General features: G+C 28.5%; 1 protein-coding gene across 4 annotated transcripts; it reads left to right on the forward strand.

Moving 5' to 3' along the window:
• The first annotated feature begins 251 nt into the window (after positions 1-251).
• Positions 252-11,447, forward strand: LOC145972958 (very long chain fatty acid elongase AAEL008004). 4 transcript variants are annotated; one of them, XM_083102004.1, is made up of 5 exons: positions 7,719-7,808; positions 7,881-7,981; positions 9,379-9,630; positions 9,710-9,953; positions 10,165-11,447. In XM_083102004.1, coding segments are annotated over exons 1-5 (1,083 nt in total). In that variant the 5' UTR covers positions 7,719-7,807; the 3' UTR covers positions 10,650-11,447. The 4 variants fall into 4 exon arrangements, with proteins under 4 accessions (XP_082958132.1, XP_082958130.1, XP_082958129.1 ...); XM_083102006.1 differs by lacking the exons at positions 7,719-7,808; positions 7,881-7,981 and adding an exon at positions 252-484; XM_083102003.1 differs by having other exon boundaries at positions 7,786-7,981.
• Positions 11,448-16,038: the final 4,591 nt, after the last annotated feature.

Below are 16,038 nucleotides of genomic sequence, written 5' to 3' on the forward strand. Positions count from 1 at the left end.
ATAATCCTATCCAATTGTAAAGATAAAGTAATTCGGACAAACGTTCACGTGTATAGGAATCGCAGCCGGATAACGTACAATGGTCAAACCGCATCATCACTCGCAACCGCGGAGCGGTCTATCTATTCTCTTTTTCTTCATGGGGATGATTGTAAAAGAGTAGATCTGCGCACGGAAGCGGTGGATGGGGAAGGTGTGTAACCTACAACATGCTCATGAAGGTGTTATACAGGTAGAGACGATATAAGGCCCCTGCGATGACGGTGCGGCCTCAGTTTGTCGACAGTTGTCTCGCGACGGAGATATTCACTCACTCCCGTTGGTTCTCACGATTTATTTGTTTTATCGGGTGTATTGCTCATAATTATCACTCGTGATCACGACTCATTCACAAATTGGACGTCGTGTCCGCGGTGAAACTTCTATGTAGGCGTATCTTCCTCTATATCAGCGAGATTTGATAACGATAGAAGAATAACGAACAGTGAGTATTACGCACAATTTCACGTGTTCCACATATCGCTGTTATTTATACAACATTATTGCTGTGTATTTACACAGTTATTATCTACGAGTAGGCGGATATCCAATTGATATACTTATTAATTTGTATGCCAAAGTATGAACACGCGACAACAATAATGCATTCCGCTGCGCTTCACATTATCATACAGAGATTTTATACATAAACACATCTAATTTATAGATTTTTTCAAAATTCTAAAGCAATCAAATTATACTATCTAAACGATAACATTCTCCATAATTCTCTATATTTTTCTATCATTTTCTATATTTAAGTGATAATGTTTAAATATTATAGAGAAATTTAATTAAATATAATGGTACCAGAAGACATTAATTATCTCGATACTCTTATAATTATCATTATAAATATTCATATATTTATTTATTTACAAATAATATTGAATTTGTTTTATAAAATATTAATATAATATATTAACAAACAAATACACACACATTGCATTATGTGGGAGATTATTTATCGAATCATCATCTATTATACTCGAATTAGGATAGGCGAAGTAAATTGTATTCGAGAATATATTATTAATATGCCGAGTAACAGTCATCCGCGAGAATCATTCCTATGTAGAGATGCCCGAGTCTGTGTTTTATTCATGTATGTATACAATGCAATGCATACATACAACAAAAAGCAAATTAAATATAGTAATGAGTAAATTTGCAAAAAATGCAATGAATATCACTAGAAGATTTGTATTTAAAAACCTAAAATTAATATTTTTGTTTTGTTCCTTTTGAAAAAAAATAGCTTATAAAAATAAAATCATTTAATTATGAGTAATGTGTGCAAATTTAAAGATCTCTTTCAATCAGACTAAATAATAAATAATGAATGACCACAAAAATCTCTCTTATCCATTTGTAAAAATTTCTAAAATTTTATAAGTATGTTTAACTTAATAAATATTAATAATTCATTTGCTTTTTATCGCATAAAAATATCAATGAATTATTTATCTTTTCGAGAATTTCTCTCAATGATATTGTATTTCAATAATCTCACATAGGTTGTAGACAAAATAAATTTTCCGTCAAATTAGATGTAGAAAATTTTAGTAATTTGTTAATCATTATTACCTTAGAATTTTTAATATTATTGTTCAATATTTACTGTTTTACATAATCAAAAAGACATACAATGTATGTAAGTAACAAAATATAATAATAAAATATTAATGAAATATTTATGAAAGAAATAATAAATCTTTAAAAAAGAATTTTTGGAAAAGATGAGATATCATAAATTATTGATTATTTAACTGTTTCAATGTGCCGATTGATAATTATAGATTAATTATTTAAATCATCATTCTTTATTATGCAAAATTTAATGCATTCTTCATGAAGCCTTGATACATCAAATTTTCTCAAACATTTGTTTTTATTTTTTGTTGGTATTAATCTTTATATTTAGTCATTTAGTTCATTTTGCAATCCGCGCTTCCTGACATGGTGGCGCTACTATCACGACTTTCGTTATCGTTAGTTAGTTCGCGTAAGCTTCTCAAATAGCTTGCATATAAGACACATCACGTTTTGTTAACCGTTCCTAATAAACCTGCTTTTACGAATCTATTCACATCTTATTTTATTAAAAGGTCCTAACATTTTTATTTGATTTAATAATATCATTCTATTTATAATTCTATTTATCATGCTATTAATCATTTAATATTGATCTGAATACAAATTATTTAATAAATTCTCATAATCATAATTGTATATCTGTAGATATTGAAATAAATATGATTTGCATTTAAATAAGATTCCTTGACAGAAATTGTGAATGTACATAATTTATATGAACATAATGAACATATAGAATTATTATTAATGTTATAGAGATTATAATTATATCATCTTCCTTCTAAAATACAATTCATAATAACAACAGAATTATATAAATCTATAAATAATATGTAAAATGTATTTTTATGTCCAACTTATAATATGTCTCGTTTCATGACTTGTACTGATTTTGAAATCAACAAATGTATTACTAAATTAATATAAAATTGTTCAAGAATAATTATTTCACCTATTTGAAATCGTATGTAATAGAAAACGTGTACTTAATTATTTTCAAATAACATGATTCAACAATTATCATACATATATATTGTAGATACATATATGGATTATCATGTAAAATATTTGAATCTAATCAATTATTTCTCAAATTGAATAAATATACTCCTTTATTTAAAAAAGAAATAAGAAAAGGAGTTTGTTATTTCTTGAAAACTTCAAATATTTTTAATATATTTAATATTTATAAAATAAATTCCCATATTATAAAAAAATTCTTCAAGACAAATACATAAGAGTTTGTGTAAATGTATGTGTGTAAATTCCTATTTTAGCTATATTCTATTGTTATATTGCGCCTATTATTAAAATATTAAAATATTGATTTAATATCACTATAGTAGTTGTAATAATCTGGAAAAGATTGTACAGCGAACTATTGGTTGTCCTTCACTTTCCAATCGTTCTTTTTCTTCGATACATACCGCACTTAAGAAAATATTTTTCTTCATTTATCCGAAAGGTCGCGAGCGAATTCTTTTGATCCCTTGATAAAAACACGTAACGAAAAGGGGGTTAACATGAGAAACGTGCTTCACAGATAGGCAATGTATCATTATTGAAGACGCATATTTTAATGGAACAAAAACGCGGTACACTTTCGTTATAAAATAAATGTGGCAAGATGCACTTGACTCGCCAAACAAGTGGCACTTAAAAAGCGCGATGATTCAAATTGCATCACAAGGCAAGCGTGGAACATTACTGTTTACATTGCAAGTCCATTTTCTCATATTTTTCTCATATTTTTGCATATTCGTTGAAGTACGCGTGACAATAATCATCGAGAAAACGCACAAAAGAGTAATTTGAATTTTATGAGATCAGAGTCCGCGCGTTTGCGATCGAGCGAAGGTAAACTCTTTGGATATGAATGGGAAAGAAGATACTCTCAGAGACATGTGTACATGTAAAAAAGATACGGCTATATTAAAGACGATGTCGCGGAAATTCCACGACGTGATTATCGCATTTTTCAACTTGATTTACGATCGTGCCTCGAAGCGAATGTATTTGCAAATTCTATTACGTGTCCCGCCGTCAAGAGATAGAGATTATTCGACAAACGGTTTCGGAATAACGGTGCCCAGAAAATTAGCCGTAACATTTAGACCGTCGATCACGAGAAATCTTTCCAAGGTGTTTTGCGAATCAAAGTATTTGCGAATGAGTTAACGATAGCAACACTACCATTTCTTTACTACTTTTAGTGATCACTTACATAACATAAGGGCAACCTATAATCAAGAAAATTCGTTAGTATTACAGAAGAAAATATCAAAAAAAAAGGAGATATTGCACAAGTTGCAAAACTGTCATTCTACATCGAGACACATGATTATACAAATTTTTATAATGTTTAATTGCTTAGCACATATCACGAACTTTGTAGATTTCGGTAATACAATTTTATTAAGTATAAAAAGAAAAAAGAGAGAGAAAGAATATAGGTAACATATACATGTAGATGTACATAGGTAACATTTTATTAAGAAAGAATCATTTTCGACCACAGACACATATATCTACTCGAATACCTACGCCGAAGACCCTAGCCATAAATAAGCTTCTTTTCATCGCCCAATAATTAATAAATTAAACGTCGACGCCTATGATTAGGTATTGCGCATCTTTTAAAACATTCGTTTGGCATTAACCGCAACAGTCGCTGCAGGTGCAAGCGGTCATGATGCGAACGGAGGAGCAAACAGGATTACGAGACGAGTATCTCTGTGACTATGAATCCAGGACGCATGCGAGGGACCGCATTTTTACGCGGCGAAGAACGAGTTATTTAGCCGCATACAGTCTTTGGTGAAGCAGCTTAACTTTTCCTTTCCGCAGCGAATGCGCGGATTGCAAAATCCCATGACTAAGTCGCGACGCCGGTCGCCGCACACGTTTGTCGTTTTTCGTGAGTAATGAGTTTCGTTTTCGTGACAGTCGAATCACGAAATCACGGGGGAAGGCACGAGAAGAATGCTCGAATTTTTAACTCCTAAAAATCCAGAGTTTCTGAATCCGGGAGAGAAGGACAATGTCGAATCGAAGCAATTGAGAATGAATAGTATGTCCAGAGTTGGGAAGTAACGCGTTACTTGTAACGTCGTTACCGTTACCGTTACTTTTTTTCGGTAACAATCGTTACTTTTTTCTGTCTGTAACGGTAACGGTAACGTCGTTACATTTTTACAGTAACGATAACGAATTTAACCGTTACTTTTTTATCGTTATTTTAATTTTGTAATCCTGAATAGTATCCCCTTAGTAATTGAAAAATCTATTCCTATTACAAAACAGTTTGCAAATATTTTGGAAAATTATATACATGCATGATGTTTTTCTCTGTATTCATAAATCTAAAATTTCTAAATTACAATGAAAAATTGAATATGAAGAACATCAATGATGGAATAATTTATAATTATCAAATATATAAAAGTAATAATTATATTTTAAAATCAACTATAATAAATACTATAAAATAATAATTATATTTTAAAATAAATTAATTTAATTTTTGTATTATAAAAAGTAACGAAAAAGTAACGAATCGTTACTTTCTTAGTAACGGTAACGAGTTACTTTTCAAAATTAGTAACGAGTAACGGTAACGAGTTACTTTTCACGAAAAGTAACGATAACGGTAACGCGTTACTTTTTTGAAGTAACGTTCCCAACTCTGGGTATGTCAAATTTCGAAACACATCGCAAGAGGAATTATGCCTGTTTCTACCAACGTCGTTTAACTTTAATCTTAGTTTAATTCATTCTTTGTCTCTTTCTAAAGGAACAGTTAGAAGGAGACAAAGAGTGCGTTAAACTAAGATTAAAGTTAAACGACGTTGGTAGAAACAGGCATTATAGACCGATAAATTCCGCAACAAGTGCATTCGCGAATGTAGATATCGTTCAAATTAGTAAATCATGAAAAAATCAACTTCTAATCCACCAATGAACGACCAGTGTGTGTAACAATTTTTACACCTCAAAACTTTGTCATTTGATTCTGTGTGAAAAATAAAATCACACACACATATATATATAAATTTGATTTAATTCATATAAAAAATTAATTACAGAAAATAATTTTTCTTTATATTATTTTCAATAGTTAATTGCTTAAAACTTATTGACGTTCTGACATTCTCGTCAAAGAGAGATCTATTACAACTTGTTTAAAGAAACTATAATTAGTAAAACATCTATTGATGCATTTTGAAGAAACCTATTAAATCATAAATCAAATGCTTGTCATAATGTTGCACGCTAAAAGTACCATGTATAAGCTTTTACATATGTAGTAGCGTTAGGTGGCATTAGCTTTTTCGTAAAAAATAAAAATCAAATACTGACATGTGTATTTTTAACGCGTCAAAAATGTCGAGAACATAATGAGAAAATCACTTACAATCGCAAATCGATTTTCGCAGAATATTCTATAATGTTAATTAGATAAAATTATAATAATTACTGCAACACTACGTATTACAACTAATCATCGAAATATTAATAAATTCGATGTGTGAATATACTTTATAACATTTGTTTCTATAATTGCATAATAATATTTAATAATTTCAACACACATCTCATATTTTTAAAAAACTAAATGTGTATTCTTTTCGACGTGATTAGTTTAAAATTTTTTCCAAACAAACGTGATAAACTTTCAATCATTTTAATTACAGAAGTAAAAGAGAATCACGTCTTCCATTCGATTTGTAAAAATTTTGTATCCGGAAATTAAAAGAGTCACGTCTCGTAAAATTTTTATTTGTTATTACTGTGACGATTTACGAAAAGAATTACATAAAATACAATATTGCCCTTGACATTACTATATTTTTAAAACTACAAAAATAAGATTTAGACTTCCCACGAGAATAAAAATTATAACACAAAGGCGCGCTTTTTCACACATTGTGAAACAATATGATAAAAATATCGTCGATGAATTTATGACAAGTTTTAACAGATAAAAGAATAGAACCCTAATCTTTCATCATCGGAGAGGCGCGATTTGTAAATCCTCAATCGTCATCTGCACCGTAAATCGAGATCAAGTCGCGTGTCTCGCGATTTAACGAGGCCGAGGTCGAGAGTTCGTCGAGGTGCAGAAACTGTTTGCTTTCATTTGCAATTTATCGAGATAAAAAAAAATTTAAAAATAAAAGTCGTGCGTAAAAGTCATATACGTACACGACATGACGATGTGTTTTAAATAATACATTTTAAATTGCTATTTTTTGGTGGCTAATATACAGATTTTACTTATAATGTATATGAAATCAAAGTGTTAGATCTATTGATATTATGATTAATAATATAATAATAACATAATCGATATTAGAAAAAAAATTCTATTTTAAATTAAGCGTCTATCTAAATAAAAATTTTTTAGTGTGCTTGTATTATATTATATTATATTATATTATGTATTTTGAATCTTGAATCAAAAAAGCAAGACTCATTTCAAAACGTTGAATATATTGTATCATGTCATGTAATTTAAATAATTCTTGTTATAAATTAAAATGCTTATATTAGATGTGCTAGTCATTTTATCCTTCTATAAGCGATTAAAATAATTTATTTTTTTAGACTTTTTTTCATCTGCGTTCATAATATCGCGGTATAGTAAACATTGAATCCATTAAATTCGCTGACGTTCAATTACTATAATATAAAAAATCATGATGTCAGTTATTTTTATTCCTAGTTCCTAGTTTTGCAATAATTATGTTATGCACGTGTTTGAAACATACACTTAAGCTATGTTGCTCAAGCAGTAAATATGGTCATATGTCATGAACAATATATCGATAAATTAAAATGAATAATAAGAGGCAATAAGGAGCCAACGCAGTTGTAGGGCGTGAAAACAAATTTTTTCTCCAAACAGTCAATTAAAACGATCTTTCTTCTTTATTTCATACGAATGCGTTGAACCTCCAAAGCGATACTTTAAAGTTGAACACATCGTGTCTGTCGATTATTGAAAACATATCTAAGATTTAATGGGCTGATGTTTGCCCTCCATGTACACGGATTGTTTTTGTTCAACCACAGTTTGATATCGCTTTCCGTTGTTGTTTGAATTTCCGACTTAGTTGATTGTTTGCGTGCTGGGTGTTCGTTTCGTCTCTGCCGGTCTTCTCGTTGTCCGAGTGAGTAGCCCTTGACTGTTGTCAATCAATTTTTATTGCAAATATATGACTCCGTTATGTTTACTTTGTCAGTGCATCACTCCTCGCGCTTTTTACCGTTGAGAGTGCTGCTTGCATCGGTCTTTTTCGGGTGGATCGACTTGGATGAGATAGCGTTCACTCCTATAGACTATGTATGTATGTGATTATGCTTTTTTTTTTTCTCTCTTTTGTATTTTTTACTGACACCGCATCCTTTTTACTGTCTTAATTGGCATTTTTTGATTGTATTAGAATCACTGAAGATGGCTCGAAATGAGGCCGAAACGTATGAAATAAAGAAGAAAGATCGTTTTAATTGACTGTTTGGAGAAAAAATTTGTTTTCACGCCCTACAACTGCGTTGGCTCCTTATTGCCTCTTATTATTCATTTTAATTTGTTAATTTTGGGGAGCGTTTAACTTTGTGTAATTTTATGTTAATATATCGATAATATACTGGACAGTCTTATTAAGAATCTTATATAATAATATCAATAGTATTAGATTATTAAAATTATATTAATACTTTTTTCTTTTACTTTCTAATTTCTTTGTCTACTTTCGCGCAAAACAGTATCAATTATACAGGGTGTGTCATTTTAAGTGATGCAGCTGAATATCTCTTAAAGTAAAAGAGATTGGGAAAAATGTTTCAGACAATAGTTGTATGGTTTCGAGGGTGACATAAGACGGTGCCATTAGTTTGACCTTGAAGAGTCAGCTGAAGGTCACTTCCAACTTTTTAAATGGGACACCCTATATGCTTTTGCATATTCTTGTAGCTCATCTCGAGAGCTTTTCAAAACACCATAATTAAGTCATTAAATACTTTCCGAGTTATAAGGCTTGAAATAATTTCTTAATTTTACATAAACTGTAAAATATCTTGTAAAATATTCATTTTTCGATTATCTTACTTTAATACTTTTATGTACAAAATAATGAGAGGAATCAATTGGTGCAAAGAAAAAACGTAGCTGTTTTTAAGAAAAAATATGGAATTGTTAATTGCAAATTACATATTTTTTCTTAAAAATAACTATGTGTTTTCTTTACACCAATTGATTCCTCTCATTATTTTGTACATAAAAGTATTAAGGTAAGATAATCGAAAAATGAATATTTTACAAAATATTTTACGGTTTATGTAAAATTAAGAAATGATTTTAAGCCTCATAACTCGGAAAGTACTTAACGAAAACTAACTTAATTATAGTGTTTTGGAAAGCTCTCGAGATGAGCTACAAAAATATGCAAAAGTATATAGGGTGTCCCATTTACAAAGTTGGAAGTGACCTTCAGCTGACTCTTCAAAGTCAAACTAATGGCACCGTCTTATGTCCCCCTCGAAACCATACAACTATTGTCTGAAACATTTTTCCCAATCTCTTTTACTTTAAGAGATATTCAGCTGCATCACTTAAAATGACACACCCTGTATAACTAGATTGAATTGTTACATATTTATATAATCTAAAAATCAAATGATAAAAATAATAAAATATTATTCAAATAACATAACAATAACGAAGTATTACTTTACTTTTAGATGGCGCAGTTAATACAAATAATATACGATGGTTATCGAGACTTAATGGACAACAAGAGCGACCCGAGGGTCAATGATTGGGTTATGATGAGCAGTCCATTCCCCACACTAGCAATTTGCTTATTTTATGCCTATTTCGTTAAAGTTCTGGGACCGAAACTGATGGAGAATCGAAAACCCTTCGATCTCAGAAGAGTGATGATATGGTACAATCTCTTTCAAGTAATATTTTCGTCATGGTTATTCAAAGAAGTAAGTGTTTGTATACATATTCTCAAACATGAAGAAAACTCATTGAGATATTTTGTATCTTTTATTTCGTCTCTTTCAGGGCTGGGTTTCCGGTTGGGGTGAGCACTACTCCTTCAGATGTCAACCGGTCGATTACTCGTACAATCCAATCGCAATGCGAATGGCGCGAGTTTGCTGGTGGTACTACATCTCCAAGTTTGTCGAATTTACGGACACGATTTTCTTCGTATTAAGGAAGAAAAATGATCATATTAGCACCCTCCATGTTATTCATCATGGCTGCATGCCTATGTCCGTTTGGTTCGGAGTTAAATTCACTCCCGGTAAGCGCTCGATATACAATCTTTTATTATTTTATTTACATTTAATTAATCATCTTGAAAGTCTATGTATATTTTACTATTATTGATATAAGAAAAGTCTATTTTTTTAATTAGTCTATTTTTTAAATGCTCTGATTGGCTTTGACATTAGGAAAAAAAATTTAATCTTCGTCTGTAAAATAGATTTAATCCAATATCTATATTTTTTTAGGCGGTCACAGTAGCTTCTTCGGTTTCTTAAATGCTTTTGTACATATAGTAATGTACTCGTATTATCTTCTGGCGGCGCTCGGCCCACAAATACAACCGTATCTCTGGTGGAAGAAATATCTGACGACACTGCAGATGATCCAGTTCATTCTCGTAATAATTCATGCATTCCAGCTGCTCTTCATCGAGTGCAATTATCCGAAGGCTTTTGTTTGGTGGATCGGCATGCATGCTATAATGTTTTACTTCCTTTTCCGTGGCTTCTATAAGGAAGCATACAAGAAGAAAAATTTAGAAAACACATCGGGCAAACGAAAAATCTTCAAAGACGATAAAAAGCAGGATACGCAAAATTCTCAGGATGACATCAAGGAAAATGAAAACAGTGTGATATATGCGAACCAATATAAAATGGCTACCGGTTACATCTCGGACAGTGGCCTTAGAAACCGCGTATTCATCGACAATCGAGGCTTTGATGAATGATGACAAGCCAATATTCAAAGAGACTTCAATTTTCAAATGTATATTTAGCTGTAAATCATCGTATATAAAACGCTCATGTTGCATCGAACTGTTATCCTCTGATAGCGTGATCAAATATAAAAAAAATCGAGATTCAGAGACTAAACTTAAAAGATATTCGAAGAAATGAAAAAGAGAAAGAGAAAGAGTACGAACTTTCTGAAATTTCTGAAAGTCTGAACTATCATTCTTTTTGGATTTTGAGATGATGTCTTTTATAAATGTATAGAGAATTCTTTCGTACTTTCTTGTGTTGATATGAGTGTTGATATGAATGCCTGTGTTTGTTTGTATTCGTTAGATATCGCAAGAAGCGGAAACAGACTGGAAACAGACTAAATCGCTAATGAGATTGCCAAGATTAACAAAATATTGTTTTCCTTAGTTGGATAGTGAATCAAAATATCCCGATTCTTTTATAAATTATTTTTTATGAATTATTCTTTCCCCCGAAGAGCGAGATTTCTAGATTTCTCGTCGGTTATACAATCATATTTATTTTTTGACATTTTAAAAGAATTTTCAGTCTGCACCAGATCTGTGATGAATTTTAATTACAAGTTAATAAAAAATAATAATAATAAATGAAACATTCTTTGACGAAGAGCTTCCACTAATTAATTATTTCTAACTAAAAATCAAATTATTTATTTACACCTCTCCATTAATTACGAAATATATTTTATATGTCTTCCAGGAAATCTTACTTATATATTACTAAGTAAATATGTATATATAAAATAAAAATATCTCATCATATGCTGTATATTTCTCCAATATATTAAAAAAAAATTAGAACGGCATTTTTGCTAAATTTCTTTCTTAAAATAAAGACTAAACGATTTGCTCACATCTTTCAAAAGTAATGTAATAAAATATACTAATATTTTACCAATGTTATTTATCATTTACTAATGTTTCGTATTAAATGAATAAATTTATTTTTTTGTAAATGCCAATATGAGCAAAATTATAACATAATTATGTATATTATTTTTTTTATATAAATCGTTTTCAAGGTTGAAAACTAAATGTTATGTAATATAAAACCCCAATTTGCAAAAGACAGAAGTTTCCTTAATTATAAATAAGAAAATATTTATATATTTATAATATATTTACTAATTTTTAAAGCGAATGAACTGTACGATTTATTATTCAAAAATGTTTTTTTTATGTGCACAAATTCTATTATATTTCTATAATAGGATTTATGCACATAAAGAAAACATTTTTGAATAACAAATCGTACAGTTTAGTCGCTTTAAAAATGAATAAATATATTTGTATATTGTAAATATTTTGTAAATATACATATATGTATGTATGTATATATATATATATGTGTGTGTGTGTGTGTGTGTGTATATATATACAGGGTGAGTTTTATTTCGTGTGTCAATCTTTTTATCATGCGGGAGATTATCGACTGCATAATAAATTGATCGGTACATAAATGTCAATTTTTTTAATCGACCGTATCGAAGGTTCGAATATAATGTGTACAATAATAATAATAATAAATACGTAGCTTTAATAATAATAATAATAATAAATCTATATTACATAAGTTCAGCTTTTAATTTGCTTTAATTTTACACATTATATTCGAGCCTTTGATACGGTCGGTCCAAATAATTGACATTTATGTACCGATCAATTTATTATGCAGTCGATAATCTCCCGCATGATAAAAAGATTGACACACGAAATAAAACTCACCCTGTATATATACATATATACATATACATATGTATATACACCTAACGTAAATAACTAGTATGACAGAATTTCAGAATTTCTCCTTATATAGTCGGATTAAATTAAATTTTAATATAATCTGTAAAAAAAAGTGTTACATTTAATATAAGAATTATTCAGCTAACATTTTACTCGGAAATCACATATTCTACTGTTGATATTTCTGCAGAACTTTCCTTCTGTAGATCAAGTCGATACAATTGAAAGATATTACAGAGCTAAAAATTAAAAGAAATATAGTCGATAACAAATCGGTATTTTAATTTTAATATTTATCCGAAAACTGTTTCACAAATATAAAATAATAAATATTTTTAACTAACAATCTCTGAGAGACATGTTTTATTATGTAGAACAGCAATTATTTTTAATATGTTTGAATAAATCTTAAACTCTAATACCTCAACCTATGTCATATAATACTTAATTTTTACTGTATTTATTATGTGAAGTTTTAGAAAAACATAGCTAGTATTTTAAATAGATTATGTAAGTAAATTTTATAATACAAAGTTAAGTATTTGAATTAAATATAAATCTAATTCAATAATAATTACCCTTGATATGTGTAGAGAAAATCTTTAATAAAGAGTCAATTAATAAATTAAATAAGAATATAATTTAACCCAATAATTATTATTTTTGATAAATAACTCAAATATTTGTCTAATTTATTAGAATTATAATAATTTATTAGAATTAAATAAAAGAATATGCCTATTGCCAATTCGATTTGACCTATTATTTGTGCAAAAAAGACTCAAAAAGGATTTTACATGTAGAAGTGCAATTTAAGATAGTAAAGTGATAAAAGATATCAAATTAAAATGGTAAAAAAATATTAGATCCTAAAATGCTGTTGTAAGACGTAAAGCAGAAATTTACCTGCACCAAAATCTATTTAGCCCGAAACAGAGACGATCTAATCGCGCGCGTCTCTTCTGAGAATGGACGAAAGAGCCGGTGCTAATTTTCAATGGTGAAAGTACACGAACGGTGAAAGTCTCTCGAGACGCGATGTAAAATAGCCATCGAGTAGTACTGAGCTTGCATATAACCGGTCGCATTCCGCACGCATAAATAACTCATATACATCCATAATACGTATGTATATGTGAAATGCATCTCATCTGTAAACCGACTTTTTCCTCTGTTTTAATAGCGACGTACAATAAATCGAAGCTGTGCGCGTAGCTCGAAAAAAGCGCGGAGGTTTCATTATGCGATTACAGTGAAAGTACATCAACAAGTTAAATCATTCTACTATGATTGTGTAATATTATATGAATAACATTACATTGGAATATAATTTCAAAAAAATTTTTAATTTAGCGGAATTAAATCTCTTATCAACCTTTTTAACGATTTTTTTTATTTGAATTTATTTTCATCTATTGACTGGCATTGAGTGTATAAAATAGATACTTATAAGTTTAATAATTAAATCTATATCATTATTTATTAAATCAATTTATTAAATTCTATATATGTATCTCATAACAAAAAAATTCTATTCTAATAGTATTATTATATTGAATGTGTATTATAATAATTTATTTATTATTATTAAAATTCTCAGAAAAAAGTTTATTTTTTCCATATAAGTTCTATTAAAATAACAGGAAATATATGCTCACATTTATAACTTGAATAAATTAATTTCAATAAATATTTTAGCTTCTTGTTTCTAGATAAAATTATAATTTATTTCTGTGACATTAAAATAATAAAAAGAATAACTAGTAAATAGTAAAAAATAACTAATAAAAAGTTTGCATATTTTTAGAGTAATGCCTATCAATATAAAAAAAAATAAACATCTATCATTTTAATTTCTTCTGTTTAATGGAATGTATTGGTACAGTTGTCATCTTCGACAAAATAAAAATGCATTTTAATTAGAAAATAATTGAATATAATTACATCTATTATGATTTATATCTATTCATTGGATTTATATATATTCATTGGAAATAGTGAAAATAAACAACAGTAGAAAATTTTGAGAAAATAACATACATTTTAACTGTCTGTAACATATTCGCTCGTAAAATTCCGAGAAAAATATCCTCGCATATGAAAGTAAGCAATAAAACTGTATCTTATCATTTGAAATATGTTTTTAATAATATTTGCTTTCGTTTTCATATTTTTATATTCTTGCATAAGAAAAATAATAAGAAAAATATGAGAAGACTGTTTAATATATAATTTTCAGAATTACCTAATTGTAAGTTCACGACATATTCTCTCTCTCTCTCTCTCTCTCTCTCTCTCTCTCTCTCTCCCCCCCCTCTCCTCTAAAATATATAAATGTATATTTTCTTTATTAAAATTATTATTTTATATATATTATTTTATATGTATTTATTTGTTATTAAAGAAAAAATAATAAAAAAGCTGCAGAAAATAAGTCTTCTTAAAAGTGAATTTATTATGTAAATTTTTTTCCGAGGACATGAAGATATATTTTTAAGAGAGTTTGAGCGTGATTGATAAAACCAATCAATTAATGTACATCGCATGAAAATTATATATTATAGATAATATTAAGATCTTAATATGTTTGAGAAAGAGAAGAGAGAGAGAGAGAGAGAGAGAGAGAGAGAGAGAGAGAGAGAGAGAGAGAGAGAAATATATACTCAATCCGTATAATATATCACCAAATGTGTTCAACGGTTACAAAATCTTATCGCATTTTCGAATACATAAACCTTCAATTCAATTGAAATCTTCATTTTTTTTAAAGTTTTTTATAGAAATGATTCAAAGGTGAAAAATGTTTGAGCTACTCACTTTTGTATATTTTAAAACTGATATTACAATAATTCTGTAAATAATTTTTTTATTTTTCTTCAATTTGACTTCACGTATCTACTTTTCATAAATTGTTTTATTCAAGTATTGACAATAATTAATGCAATAACACATCTAAAAGAGAAAAATAATTACTTATTTTCAAATAAAATATACTTAAGAAAGAGAGAGAGAAATATCAATGATTTTTTTATTTATTTACAGTTACTCTATGACAAAAATAAAAAATTATCAATTAAAAATGAATTAATTATGCTAATGTTATTTACTGATGTAATAAACATTTTAAGTATATGCACATACAATGAATAATGATTTCTAACAAAATTTTATTTTGCATTTTTTAATTTGTAATATTACGTTTTAACCTTATTTCATAATTGATAAGAAAAAAAGTGCTAAATCATTTTGTGCTTTATATAATTTAATTCTTATTGTTAGAAATTATATAAAGCGCAAAATGGTTTAGAACTTTATATTCATTTCAAATGAAAAACATATGAATAAAAATTAATTTCTTGTAATCCGCATGTATGTATATTTTTCAAGCATTTTTTTTTTAATAAACGATATGCTATATCAATGTTAATAATAACGCTATAAGATAAAACTTATAACTTCTTAATATAAGAAGAAAAAATATTCTTTCTTAAACTTAATATCTCTTTCAAAATAACTATGTTTGTAAAATTCGCGCGTTCTTTTAATTCGATGTGAATATTAATATTCCGAAATCTTAAAGACTGACATATTTCTCGTTTTAATATATTGA

Source organism: Camponotus vicinus, unplaced genomic scaffold (genome assembly GCF_025532165.1).
Source record: "Camponotus vicinus isolate PSW18456_S1 unplaced genomic scaffold, iyCamVici1.0 SCAF_6, whole genome shotgun sequence".
NCBI classification, from domain to species: domain Eukaryota; kingdom Metazoa; phylum Arthropoda; class Insecta; order Hymenoptera; family Formicidae; genus Camponotus; species Camponotus vicinus.